This window comes from Mauremys reevesii, linkage group 11 (assembly GCF_016161935.1).
Source record: "Mauremys reevesii isolate NIE-2019 linkage group 11, ASM1616193v1, whole genome shotgun sequence".
Taxonomy (NCBI): Eukaryota; Metazoa; Chordata; order Testudines; family Geoemydidae; genus Mauremys; species Mauremys reevesii.
Window position 1 is genome coordinate 42493290 of NC_052633.1, and position 14273 is coordinate 42507562.

A 14273-nucleotide genomic window follows, 5' to 3' on the forward strand; every position below is an offset into this window, starting at 1 on the left:
AAAACCAAAAGAAATAGTAGTTTTCAATTCATCTAATACAAGTACTGTAGTGCAATCTCTTTATCATGAAAGTTGAACTTACAAACGTAGTATTATGTACAAAAAAACTGCATTCAAAAATAAAACAATGTAAAATTTTAGAGCCTGCAAGTCCACTTAGTCCTACATCTTGTTCAGCGAATCGCTCAGACAAATACGTTTGTTTACATTTGCAGGTGATAATGCTGCTCGCTTCTTTTTTACAATGTCACCTGAAAGTGAGAACAGGCATTCTGATGGCACTGTTGTAGCCGGTGTTGCAAGATATTTACCATGCCAGATGCACTAAAGATTCATATGTCCCTTCATGTTTCAGCCACCATTCCAGGGGACGTGTCCATGCTGATGACAGGTTCTGCTCAATAACAATCCAAAGCAGTGCTGACCAATGCATATTCGTTTTCATTATCTGAGTCAGATGCCACTAGCAGAAGGTTGATTTTCTTTTTTGGTGGTTCAGGTTCTGTAGCTTCCGCATCGGAGTGTTGCTCTTTTAAGACTTCTGAAAGCATGCTCCACACCTCATCCCTCTCAGATTTTGGAAGGCATTTCAGATTCTTAAACCTTGGGTCGAGTGCTATAGGTATCTTTAGAAATCTCACATTGGTACCTTCTTTGCGTTTTGTGAAATCTGCAATGAAAGTGTTCTTAAAATGAACAACATGTGCTGGGTGATCATCAGAGACTGCTATAACATGAAATATATGGCAGAATGCAGATAAAACAGAGCAGGGGACATACAGTCCTCCCGCCAAGAGTTCAGTCACAAATTTAATTAACGCATTTTTTTAACAAGCGTCGTCATCATGGAAGCATATCCTCTGGAATGGTGGCCGAAGCATTCTATCTGGGATGTAAATACCTTGCAGTGCTGTCTACAAAAGTGCCATGCAAATGCCTGTTCTCACTTTCTGGTGACATTGTACATAGGAAGAGGGCAGCATTATCTTCTGTAAATGTAAACAAACTAGTTTGTCTTAGCGATTGACTGAAGTAGGACTGAGTGGACTTGTAGGCGCTGAAGTTTTATATTTTTTTGTTTTTGAGTGCACTTAGGTAACAAAAAAAATCTACATTTGTAAGTTGCACTTTCATGACAAAGAGATTGCACTACAGTACTTGTACGAGGTGAATTGAAAAATATTATTTCTTTTGATTATCATTTTTACAGTGCAAATATTTGTAATCCAAAATAATATACACTTTGATTTTAATTATAGCACAGAATACACTATATGTGAAAATGTAGAAAAACATCCAAAATATTTTAATAAATTTCAATTGTAATGGTCGGAAATACGTTTCCGACTTATGCAAAATTTGAGTTACGTAAGGTGATCCAAAACAGAATTCTTGTGTAAGTCGGGGAGCGTCAGTAGTTATATATGCCTCCTTGTGCACCTTGGGAAAGAGTAATAGAGGGATAAATTTCATGCAACACCTAAAAGATTGGGAAAGTATTGGTCTATCATCCCTTAGCTGCTGTGCAGGTCACTATGCCCTAGCTACTGGGCTGTTGTTTCCAGCTGCCACTGTGGGTCCCTAATGTTCAGGCAGTAAGGAGCCTCTTAGCCCACTATTTATTTATTTCTATACTAGCCTCTCACCCCAGCATCCATTTTATAAGCCCAGAAAATTCCTGACTGTGCATCAGTTAACCTGGTATCACTACTGAAGCCAAACATGGCTATTTTCTCTGGTGTTCAGGGGGTTGGTGTTTCTAATGGGGGGGAATATTTTTATCTAAAAGAGTAGCCTCCTCACTATACAGGCCCTTCACAGGCATCCAAGCCTAGGTAGGCATTGTCTTAGCCCCGTCCCTTGGGCATGAAAGCTTCAGGCCGACAAAACCAAACCACCCAACCAATATGAATAATTGTCTGACACCCTAAGTGCCCTGGGATGCTTTCACAAGCAATGCTAACATGAGTGAGAGATTGCAAGTGTGGACACTCTCAACTGAAAAAATCACATGTTCTAAAGGGTTCTCCCAGGAAAGAAGAGTGTGTGGGGAGGTTGGGTGGGGGGAAGTGATCAAATCTGTTTCTTGCAGGTGTATGGGTCTGTGGTTCTTGGGTTCAGATGTTCAGACAAATCAGTCCCTAGCTATTTTAGTGATACAATGGGAAACTTTATGGAAAGCTGAGGCTATTTAGAGTCATTAGAAAAATTGACTTGCAATCCTGACTCCTATCATATGCTATAGAAAAGAGTACAGGTCATACAGCAAGTTGAAGCAGTTTGTGAAGTACAACAAGAGAAAATATCTTTTTGCAAGTGGTAGGTAGAACCAGTTCTACTGATTCAGAGCTATCTGCAGGTTTCCCAGCCAGCCATATTTGGACTTAAAACCCTGAATCATTCCACACTCTTTCAATTTGAGACCAAAAGGGCTTCTTATAGCTTTGATCAAATGAGGTCAGTGGATGTTGCCCAGAGGCGATACCCTGTACTGTGTGAGAATTTCAGGAACAGTTTTGTTCCAACCCAGTTTCTGCATCCCATGGAAAAGCCATGACATGAATCTGAAGTAGACATCATCTATTTCAGATCAGAGCATTAATCCACTCCCCGTTCTATTTCTACCTTCAGAGAAGCAGAGATAAGCAGAGCAGGGCTCACTCAGAAACATATAAAAAAGTTCCTAAAGGAGCTTGTCTTCAAAGAATACTCATCTTACCATCCTCAATCAATCATTACCATTTGATCTTGCATTACTCCTAGGGCTTCTCTTCAGGATCATGGTAGCTATAATATTGGCTTTAGAGAAGGAAATTAGCTTACTTTGTTTTGGACAATTTTTCTGATCAGGGCTCTGTACAGAAAAATGAAGGAAACACACAGAGTGATGTAGTTCCTGGCGTATCTTGGATTCAGGACAAACACAGATGCACGGTGCTAGAGAAATCAGTCACAGATCTGGGCTGAGGAATCATATTATTAGGCACAAGGTCTTATTTCAGAAGAATGTTAACTTGAGATGAAGATGGCTGTGATGTCACAAAAACAAAAATCCAATTCTTATTAGAGCCTATTGGGAGTTCTGATCACATACAGAGCTTCAAGGATCCAAAGTTCATATGATTTAGTAATTCCAGGGATGCCCTCTGTATCTTACCCTATCTCATCTGTTGGCAGAGATCTATCTCTAATTGTATAATCTCTGCTCCCACAACTGGTGAATGCAGAGAATCAGAATTTAATTTTGAAGGGATCTTTCTGACACAATTCAGGAAACGGGTACCAGAAAGAGAGAGCACAGCATCAAACCACTGGAATACAGTGATTCGTTGAGGTCTAAGAGAACTGCTCCTTCCATGGAAAACAGACCCGTTCGACAATCAACATATCTTGATAGCATTTTCATAATCACTAGGGAGAGCATGGTAAGCCCTACTCCAGAGAGAAATTATCTTGTCCTGGGTGGAGAAAAGTTTGCTGTCTCTGTCCATCAAGGAGGAGAGGTATACCAAGATTTACACAGCAGAATTTGGATTAGCAGAATGGCCACTACATACAGAAATATCTTACTTGTAAATCAATTTGTTGGGCTGGTGATTGACCTTTTTGCATCTGGAAACAGTAAATAAAGTGCCCTGTGGCCTCTGTGTCAGGATCTGGGATGCATGGTGGTGAATATCTAACAAAGTTGGGCAAGGGCTCTACTATATGACTTCCCACCTTTTCCACACAATAATACGTAAGATAGGAATGAGAGAGAAGCAGTGATATTGTTTATGCATTTCTAACTGAAGAGACTATGGCTTTCAGCCTTGCCTAAGCATCTTCAGATATCTGTCTCACTGAGGAGATCTGCTATTGCAAAATCAACCCTCCACGTGGGACCAGACCAGATTAAAATGAATATTTGGATGAAGTGATTATTGCATATGGGCCCCAAAAGAGAAGCCACCAACTAGAACTCGTTCCATTGGTTACTGCAAAGTCCATAGTTCAACTACCATGTTAAACCATTCCTCCAGAATGGCTTTTTTATGGTCAAAAAAGGGTCAGGTCTCTGTAGTCCAATGTTTTCAACATGTTCAAGAAAAGGAAGCATTGTACAAATCCCCATCTTAAATGCTTTGTTACAGTCTTGATCGTATTCCAAACCCACAAGGTCACAGAGAACAATATTAGAACCTTATTCTGTTCTTCACACCACTACCCAGGTTGAACACCCTGCAGAGGTATTGTTATACCTGTCCATGATTAGGTCTTCTGAGGGCTACTATCACCAATCAGATGAGGGGGAGGGTTTATTTGAAGTTGGGAGCTTTCTCTAATGAAATCCACTATTGTACTGTTAATTCAGAGAGGTAGTTCTTACAACTGTCATAGCAGTCTTTCTCCAAATATATTCAAGAAATATTCCTCCTTTGGTTAAGCATCAAAGTCCAGTGTTTAGGAACACAGAGAATCTCAGGGCAAAGTAGTCTAGTATCCTATATTAAAATTTGTTAGACACCACATGACCATCAATATAGAAATTCACAGAATTCTGCATCTTGTTCATCCAGGCTTAGCCAACACTCTTTCCTTTCTTTTGGCAGAAGTTTGGGAAGATGGAAGTGATATTTATGTACCTTGTTTTGGTTGTCCACATTTACAGGCTGATCCTGCTTCCTGCTTTGGAGGCATACTGGTATGAAAATTCCATTGTAGCAAATCTCTGGACCTTAGCACGAAGGAAAATGGGATAATTTATTCATCCTTACCTGAAAATTTCCCTTCTTAGAGTAATAAGGTCTACAGATCTGGCCCACCCAGGAAACAAATGCATCATCCAGAAGAGAGATGGAAATTGTTGAGGTTTGTTGTCATTAGATGGAATTTACCACACACTGAAGTAAGAGACATTATTATGCTTTTTCCTCAAAGTATATTTAACACAATCTGTAATTAGGAAAGTAGATTAAAATTATCCTGGCTGTGGGAGTTATTTCAGTTGTAAGGCACTTCAAGGAGTGGGAGATTCCACTGCTGCCAGCTGCTGATCTAATTCTGCCCCCAAACTGCAAGCAGATGGATGTACCCATTATAGCAGACCTATGAACTTCACTTAACAAAGAAAGGAAATTTTCAGCTAAGCACAGATAATTTTTCCTACTTACAGAGCCATTCTGCAAGTTGGAACAGCATTTTAAACTTAGCAGAAAACATTGTTTTGAGGGTTGACATAATATCACAGTCTGATATAAACTGACAAAACAGTTAACAAAGAGTTAAGACTACCTTAATAGAGTTCTTGGTGGGTTAGGTTGCCTAGTGGTTAGCACTCCTAGTATTCCTCCCAGATTACATGTCTTCAAAAAGTGGAACAATACATGCACTTGAGGAGTACCAGCAGCTTCCACTCAAAATTGTAGCTTTGGCAAGATAGTGTTATTTTTTACAGTATCAGTAATATGCCTGTGTTCAAAGATTCAGAAAGATTCAAAAGAGGATTTGAGTTAACTAAATGCGGGTGGTGTATTCTCCTTACATGCAAAGTCAGCAGAGTGTGTGATTTAAATATATATTTACGTATATGTCAGCTAGCTCATAACTACAAATACAGAATCTAGCACACAGGGACATCATTTGGATACATGACAATCTGGAGGTCGTGAGTCCATAGTAAGTGCTTTTTTGCTGTTTAGCAAAGACATTAGAAACCACCCCTCAATATATTTATGGATTATAAATGTTTCCGGTAATCTCTTAACTCAGGCTTTAAAACCTTGTGCCAAATAAATGTGTTCCTCTTTGGCTATTTCAAAAATTTTCATCCATGCCTATACCATCTGTTGCTGCTGTTTGAAGACCATCAATATCTGAAATCTATTACTGGAACTGTAAGGTTGTTCCCCATTGTCCTTAGCTCCATATCTGAAAGGGTTCTCCACACACAGTCTCCTTTTCTCCTTGCAGAAGCGGGGATCAGATGCCTCGGTGGTACATGCCTTTCCCAGGCACGTATGGCTTTGGGCCCACATAGAGTGGGAGACATGGAGTAGGGGTGGGCCAAGAGAAGCAGGCAGGATGGGTGCAGCTCCAATAGAGGGCACCACTCAGGAACCAGAGTAGGGTGAGGTGTATTGCCAGGGGCCAGAGCCACAGCAGCGGATCTTCTAGGTTTGGGGCAGCTTTCCACAGGTAACAACCACCACTTCTCCCCTTGAGTCAAACAGTTGGTGTTAATGTCAATGATGGATCCTTTGCAGAGATTTTCAAGTAAAAAGTCCGCTCCTATTATCTGGCCCATGATTTGGTGTGTGTGTGTGCGCGCTGTGGTGAGGCAATGAAGAGAGAAGGATTCTGGTATTTAGGGGAAAAGGAAACATTTAGTTATAATCAGGCTATAAAATAGTCAGTAATTTTTTAATTCACCACTTCTGCACCTTACTTTATGTACAGGTGACAGAGAAAAGTGTGTAAATGTGTATTTAATGAAACCCCTATTTTTTTTAAGATCCTTACAGAAAATGTTATCCTATATAGCAGGTAAGTCATGGGAATATGTTTTCTTTCCAAAATAAGGATGTAGAAATATGATTTTCTCTGAATTATCTGTAGAAATGTAATGTAAGACTTTGTCTATTATTTAAAAAAAAATTGATTTAAAAAAGTTAATGCAGAATGCAAACCTTTAAACTGCTCTTTCTTTCTTTTTTCAGACTTTTATAGTATTGAATAGAGGGAAGGCAATCTTCCGATTCAGTGCCACCTCTGCCCTGTACATTTTAACTCCTTTCAATCCTCTTAGAAAAATAGCTATTAAAATTTTGGTACATTCATATCCTTTTCAAGTGGTTGGTTCAAAATGTTTCTCTTTAAAAATAACATTGCACAATTGTTTGTTTCATTATAAAAAATAAAATCCTTGCAGGTTTTTTCAAATTTTATTTTACAATATAAATTTTATAGCAAAGTTCTGTAGAATTTAATAGAAAATTACAACCTTCCTATAGTTTTTTTAAATTATCCTTGGAATTTCAAAGATAATTATATTCCTTCAATAAAAATCTATGGAATAATTCAAAAAACCTTTAAAAGGGATAGCATAATCTTGATTCTGTAGGTTTTTAGAGTAATTTCTCTGGAATCCTGTTAATTTAATTATTAAAATCTATAGCATTTTTACAACAGGATGGCTCCTGTATAATTTTGACATTCAAGTGCAGTATATGTTACTGACCTTCTTCTGTAGAGTGAATTACTAGTACACAAAGAACTTTTATTTTTTTAAAGTTGCCAAAAATAAACCTTGTCTCCAAATTCTGAATAAGCCCTCAGTTCTGCAAACACTTGAGCTGTGTGTGCCACTTTACACACATGAGTAGCAAACTCAATGGGATTATTTGCGTGAACAAAGTTTCACACCTGCTTAAGCATTTGCAGGATTGGGGTTTAAGCACCTGATCCAATTTACATAGAAGTCAATGGGAACCTTAATGGGTGCTGGATCAGGCTTATAGTGCTTCATTTAACAAAATATTTTGTAGTGTTTCATAGGGCTTGTCTACACCGCAGCACATTGCAGTGTATGGAGATGTGAATTGTAGATCACACTAACATGTTGTGCTCTAACTGCCCCGTATAGTTCTCATTAATGTGGTCTGAGACTCCTTCAATGCAAACTAAATACCTTTTAGTTCATGCCAACAGGGTCTACACAGAGCAGTTAGAGTGAAGCATGTTAGCATGCTCTAAAATTCTCACTCCCATAGTCCAGACCGTGCTGCCATGTAAACAAGCCCCTATTTGTATAAATCTGTGATTCGATGTTCATTGCAATATTGTTGGCCAATGTTGGGAAGATGATAGGGGATGATTAATGGGAGGGGGTTTCTCCTAAACCTAGAATTAGGTTTCTCCTAAACCTATAATCACAGAAATAATTTCAGATCACATATATTTTATATACCTGTGTGCAAAGAGTAACTGTTATGCACAACAACCAAAAAGGAAGTAGGCTTGTATATAAAATTCTGATATTTTTATTACATACAGTACCTGGCCTCTTGAGAGCATGTAATTTACCTCCGTTAGGTGGAGATCTCCTTGTGCTGGATTGGATTATTTCTTTTATGGTCTGCTTATGTCACTTATGCCTTTAAATATATACAGAGGCGACAACTACTGGTATGACTCACTGGTAGGGTTACTTTATCTGAGCCATAAGGAGTAGATAGTAGGTTCTCTGGGCTCACTTATGCAACATATTAAAAGCAGCACAGGTAGTGATGCATGTAGCTAATGTTGTTTGATACTTTTCATTATAAGACTCTGTTTTCAGTTGTTTATAACTTTACCAGACTTAAACTGTTCAGGCTGAAAATTTCCATGCCATGTGTCTGCCTCAGGGTGAATATTTTTGGAAAATTTCAAATGGATTACCCATTTCTAAGAATGAGGTTTGGGAAAAAATATGTTGTTTCATCCATTTTGGGAAAAAATCTTACAACTGTTGCATTGAGAACGTCTAGCACCGCCATGGTTTGGAGAGGGTCATGAAACTTGGCTGTGAGCTGGCCTTTGCATCAGGAATGTGCCATTTGCTGTCCCTATGAAAAACTGCTCAAATTTGGCCAAGTTATAAGTCTCTGAAAAGTCACAGTTTGCACATACTCAGTCAATATTTGGTAGAGATTGAAAGCTAAATTCTCTGAAGATTGTCTTCACTGAACATGGGCCATCCCCATATGGCTCTACACGTGACCAGATAGTGCATGTGCCATCCACACCGAATGACTGAGCATGCTCCACTCTGGGACTCCAGGACTTTTCCTGAAATTAATCCTCTCCACTGCTGGTGGCTGCTGTGGCACCAGGCACAGGAACTGAGAGCAGAGGGGCTCTGTCTCCTATGCTCTCGCTGCTCCCTCTCCTGGGACCCAGTTAGGAGGAAGAAGGAGGAAGCTGATTAATTTTAATGCTTGAGAGGTGAGGAACTGGGATGGAGGGGAGAGGAAGAGATGCAGGGCAGAGGAGCAGGGGCAGAAGCCTGGAAGGGAGGGGGAACAGCTGAAAAAGGATCCAGAAGATGGGAGGAGGTGTGTAGGAAAAAGCAGAAGAGAGGGAGACAGGCAGGAGCAGAAGGAATGAGAATAGTGAGGGGATAGAGGCAGGTGCTGTGATGGGGGAATAGGAGCAGAGGGGCATAGGGGCAGGAGTGGACTGATGGGATCTGGTAGGATAATAGCAGGGGAGGTGGCAGTAGTAGGAGCTGGGGAGCAGTCATTGGTGCAGAAGAGGACAGGGAGAGGATGGGAAGGGTCAGGAGCAGAAAAATCTGTAACCACTAGAAACACTCCTCTACAGATCCTGAAACTGAACCCAGGAGTCCTCAGTCTCAGCATTCCTTTGATGTGAGAAAATAGCTGGGAAACTATTGGCAAAGTGTGTGTCCATCCCCCTCTAATGACAGGTCCACATAGAATATAACAGCCTTTGCTGCCAGTTAATCTCTGAGCACAAGTGGTAGAAAGCCGTGCTATATGGATCTAAAGAGCCCAACCCTACTGATGTCTCATGTGCAGGGCAGTATGGTTCCACATGGTGGAATCCATCATATATGGTGGAATTGATAAATCCATCCATATGTCACACACGCACACTGCATTTAAAGAACATTTCTGAGGTTGCAAGGCAAACACTCAATTTAGGAAATGTCTGTACAACCTTAATTAGACCCCCTTGTGTGTATATACATTATGGTATAGTCTTTAATTACATGATCACAAGCTATTTTTTCATTCAGTGCTCAGGATAAATGGTGCTCACTGAATGGGTAGCTCTTCAATATTTTTTATCTGCATCGCTGAGTTTATGCCTGCATGCGCTATTTAGTGCCAACCAAGCCCTGCAGTGAATACAGAATTACTAATTTCTTCCTAAGGGTTTTTTCTGTAGTGCTCTCATTGTGTAGCACCTTAGTTCTTTACAAATATTATTGAATTTCATCTGACAACACCCTTGTGAGTGGTGGTATTGTTATCCCCATTTTACACGTGGGGAATTGAGGCACAAAGATTAAATTTAGAATCATCAAAGGTGTCAGTTTTGATTGCCCAGTTTGAGAAGCCTAATGCCTAGGTTTTTTTTTCAGAATACCGAGCATTTTATGGCACTTTCGTTCAGAGTGGGGTTACCATTGACTTCAGTTGCAATTATGAATACTTAGCACTTCTGCAAATCAGCCCCTAGGTGTCTCATGTTAGGTACCCAGAAAATATGAAACACATAGTGCTACCTATGAAATTTCTGGTTTATATGACTTGCTGAGAATCACATAGAAACTCTGTGGCTGAAGCAAAGATAGACACCAATTCTGTAGCATGCTATTCAGCTTCTTCAGTCAAGAGATCATCCCGTGGAGTGTGCTCTGGGAATGAATCAGAGCCTCTTCCTCCTTTGTTGCATAAATTGTAAGGTATGTGATCTTACCGACAACAGCCTCATTCACTGCAAAGTCCTCCTTCATACCCAGAGCACAGTCTGTCCCGTGCACCAAAGGAGTTGCACAAGCAACCTTGGCTCTGGCATTATCTAATTTTTGAGTGCCTGACTTTGCAACCTTCACATTCTTTTAATGTAGTTTTTTTTTATTTTTTATTGTGATCACTAAGTTCATATAGCCTATCTCTAACTATCTAAATATAGTAGTGCCATCCTGACCATTTTATTTCTTTTAAAACCAGTTTAGCATCACTGATCTGATGAAAATAGAAATTAAGTATTCAATTGATTTGAATGAGGTTCCTAAATATTGCTAAAATAGAATATTTTATTCTATACATAAAAAGGAATGTATACTTAGCATTAATAGTATTGTACACTTAATTATCTGCCCCATACTATGTTTTAAATATATTGATACGTTGGAGCCTGAAGTCTAGCATTGACAAGCCCTTTGAGACTACCAAAGAGACTACCTCCACAAAAAGACATCAAAGGGGTTTCCTGAGCATGTTAACTGGAATTCCTGGCATCTGTCTGAACAGTGTGTGTGAGGGATATTCCAATGGTAGCTACATTTGATATTCTGAGTCACAGAATAACAGTTATGCTATGCTGAGCTTGTTTGATAATATGACCTTCAAAATTAATAAAGTAAGCCAGTCAATAACATTGCGACTCACTGATGTTAGTGGGAGCTGGGCAGCTAAGTTCCTATGCATGCCTTGAATGTTTACTCTGAAAGGAATGGTCATTCTTTACTGATTTTGATCACTTCAGGGAAAATGGTCAGGAACTACTAACAGCAATACCAATGTACACATCAGTCTAGTGCATTAAGATAGTACTTTTCATATTCTCCTTTGCAACTACAGACTGAAGTTTAGTCTGTGTTCAGAGCCTAAAAATGTGTTCAAAAGCAAAAAAAATTAGCATGTAATTTAATTTTAAATTTCAAATCATATTTGGGCTTTTTGGATACAAATGTATCTGTAAAGTGTTTTTTTTTACTTACAAACGGATATATCTATCATTAGCTTAGGGTGACCAGATGGCAAAAAATAGGGACACTTTTTTAAGGCGGAGAGGGGGGCAGCTAGAGGATACAGTTGCCTATATAAGACATGTCTTATATGTCTTATATGTCTATATATGTCTTGCATCTGAAGAAGTGGGTATTCACCCACGAAAGCTCATGCTGCAGAACGTCTGTTAGTCTATAAGGTGCCACAGGATTCTTTGTTGCTTATATAAGACAAAGCCCCTAATATCAGGATGATCCCAATAATATTGGATGTCTGGTCACCCTACATTAGCTCCTTTGATGAACTGTTTTGTAGGAACATATCTTTTATAAAAGATGAATAGAGATAAAACATTTTCCAGAGTAAGTTTTGCACAAAGTCTAGCATTTTGTAGCTTATGGTGCCATCATGTGGCTATTTTACATCACTTTCCTGTTTGTTGGTTATTTTAGTGTTTCACTTATTGTTAAACACTTGGATAAATATGCTGAATGTTTAGTATCAATGGAAGTGAAAAACTTACAACACTACATAGAATCAGTAATTCTGCAAACACTTGTTGCCTCAGTCAAATCTTCTCTTTTTGTAACATTGCTGAGCTTGTTGTAGTGAGGCAGCTGCAGTCATGTAGCATACTCAGGTTTCCTTAACCCCAATCAGTTTGAGTTGTAGGCCTTACTGTAGTAGGGATGCTACACTAGTTGTTCTGATTGACAACTGGGATGAGAATCAGGTTGTCATGCTGATTCATTCATTCAGTGGCTTTCCTTACCATTGACCATGAGATGGTATTGAACTATAGAGTGGGTAGAACAAGACATATTTCCATGACAGTTCTTTCTTACTGGCTGCTGATGGTTGTCTGTCTGAGAGGTCACAGAGAATAATATTGGGCATTTGCTCATCTGCCCCAGTGGGGTGATCTCTCTTTCTGTTGTGGTTCCACAGGAGCTCATCTTCCCTGACGTGCTCTTTCTCTGTCAGGGTTCAGCTTACATTCTGCTGCCCTCCCCTAGTTCAAAATCAAATTCTAGGAGAGTTGGTGAGGAAACATAGGGTACAATGTCTTCATCAAGTGGATGACAGTGCTGTGATAATGCTTATTTGATTGTGGGAGTAAATGGAATACTAGACATTGGCTATTTTGGCTTATTTGGTGGAGTAAAGAAATAGAGTTTATTCACCATTTGTTACGTAGATTTTCTACCTGACCATTTGTTACATAGATTTTCTACCTGATGTGTTGTTGTATCCCCAGCTGCTACTAGTAGCAGCAATAACTAAATACCGTTTTTATTTGTGCTCAGTGAGACTGTTGAGACCTTTTCCTTTAGATGTGAGTCTTGCTACAGTTATCCAGGGTTCTAGGTCCCTTAGAGACACTATCTTTATGCTCATGTAATACCATGACAGTTCAGATCAGGGGAGATGCACAAGCTGACAGCCTCCTGATTTCACCACAAAGGAGCTGCAGGTAAAATGAGGAATCCTCAGCTTTGGAACTTGCTTCCTCCCTTGGTCCAAGAGAACCTAGACCTGTCTTTTCACTCAAGCTATTGAATTGTTAGAGAAGATTCCAGTGGATTCAAATGGGATGGGGAGGAAGTTGCTATTTATTACTGTCAACAAGCTGTTGGGATGAGGAGATTTCATTGCTTAATATTGTTACGATTTGTTACTGTTTTTAGTGTGCACGAAGCACTGGATAGGGACACTGTTAAAAAAATGAGTTGCTTCTGCTTACACCATAAGTGAATTTAGTGCTAATAAAGTTTAATTTACTAATGAAAAAACTGCTGGGTTTATACTGTATTAAAATATATCTGGAATTGTCATTTAAATCAATGCGATTTTTGTATGTGTCAGAATTTGGTTGAAATTAAAATGTGTTATTAATGTGCTATTGCAATTTGCTGTTGTATGTTCCTTGACTGTAACGTACATTGTTCAGCATGCTTATTATGTGCACTATTTTGACCAACTGTGTGTTTATGACCATGAATAACCCTCCGGAATGGACAAAGAATGTAGAGTAAGTTAAACCTATATTCTTTAAATATATCCATATATCTGAAATAAATTTTTCTAGGAACCATTATTTTATTTGCAGTGAAGGACATTGACAGCAGTCACTATGTGACACTACTACTGGTTTTTTTTCTCTAAAGAAAACTATTTATTGTGGTTTAAATCTTCCTCTCTTAGAAAGAAAAAATTGAGTACAGAAAAAGGTGAGGCAAATGTTCATAGATAGTATTGCTCTTTGACTCTACATGAAGATTTTTCCTCATCTTCATGACGTAGCATCTTGAGAGTGTTTTTATGCCTTCTGGACAATACTGTTGATTTGATTATACTACTGCATTAGTAGTAAAACAATAGCCACCTAGTTATAGACGCCAACTCAGGAAAGCACATAAGTAGTGAAATGGGACTTTAAGCACATGCTATTGTACAGTGTTAATATTAGAGGTTTTAGAAGTTAGTGACCCTGACAATATAAAATAACTTGATCTTACAGTGTTGTTGGACAACAATAATAGACCAAGTGGGCCTTAGTTATAATTTCATCTATTATAGAGTTTTGTTGTAAAAATCTATTATTTTATTTCTTTAGATTTATACAATTGCTAAAAAAGAGCACCTACTTATACACTCTAGTCACCCTTGGCAAGTCAAAAGTATGTCACAAATAACGTACTAGAATATAAGGATACTTATAATGGTGTAGTGTATTTTAATAGACATTGTTTAATTACTTTATTC

At 38.8% G+C, this 14273-nt stretch overlaps 1 protein-coding gene across 4 annotated transcripts in view; it reads left to right on the top strand.

The window, feature by feature from the left end:
* LOC120374778 (sodium channel protein type 1 subunit alpha) overlaps positions 1-14273 on the top strand; it is a 166835-nt gene that overhangs the window by 61019 nt on the left and 91543 nt on the right. For all 4 annotated transcript variants that reach the window (XM_039494995.1, XM_039494994.1, XM_039494997.1 and 1 more), the window contains exons 3-4: positions 6699-6817; positions 13450-13539. In XM_039494995.1, the coding sequence (XP_039350929.1) occupies positions 6699-6817; positions 13450-13539 (209 nt within the window). The remainder of the gene's footprint in view (positions 1-6698; positions 6818-13449; positions 13540-14273) is intronic.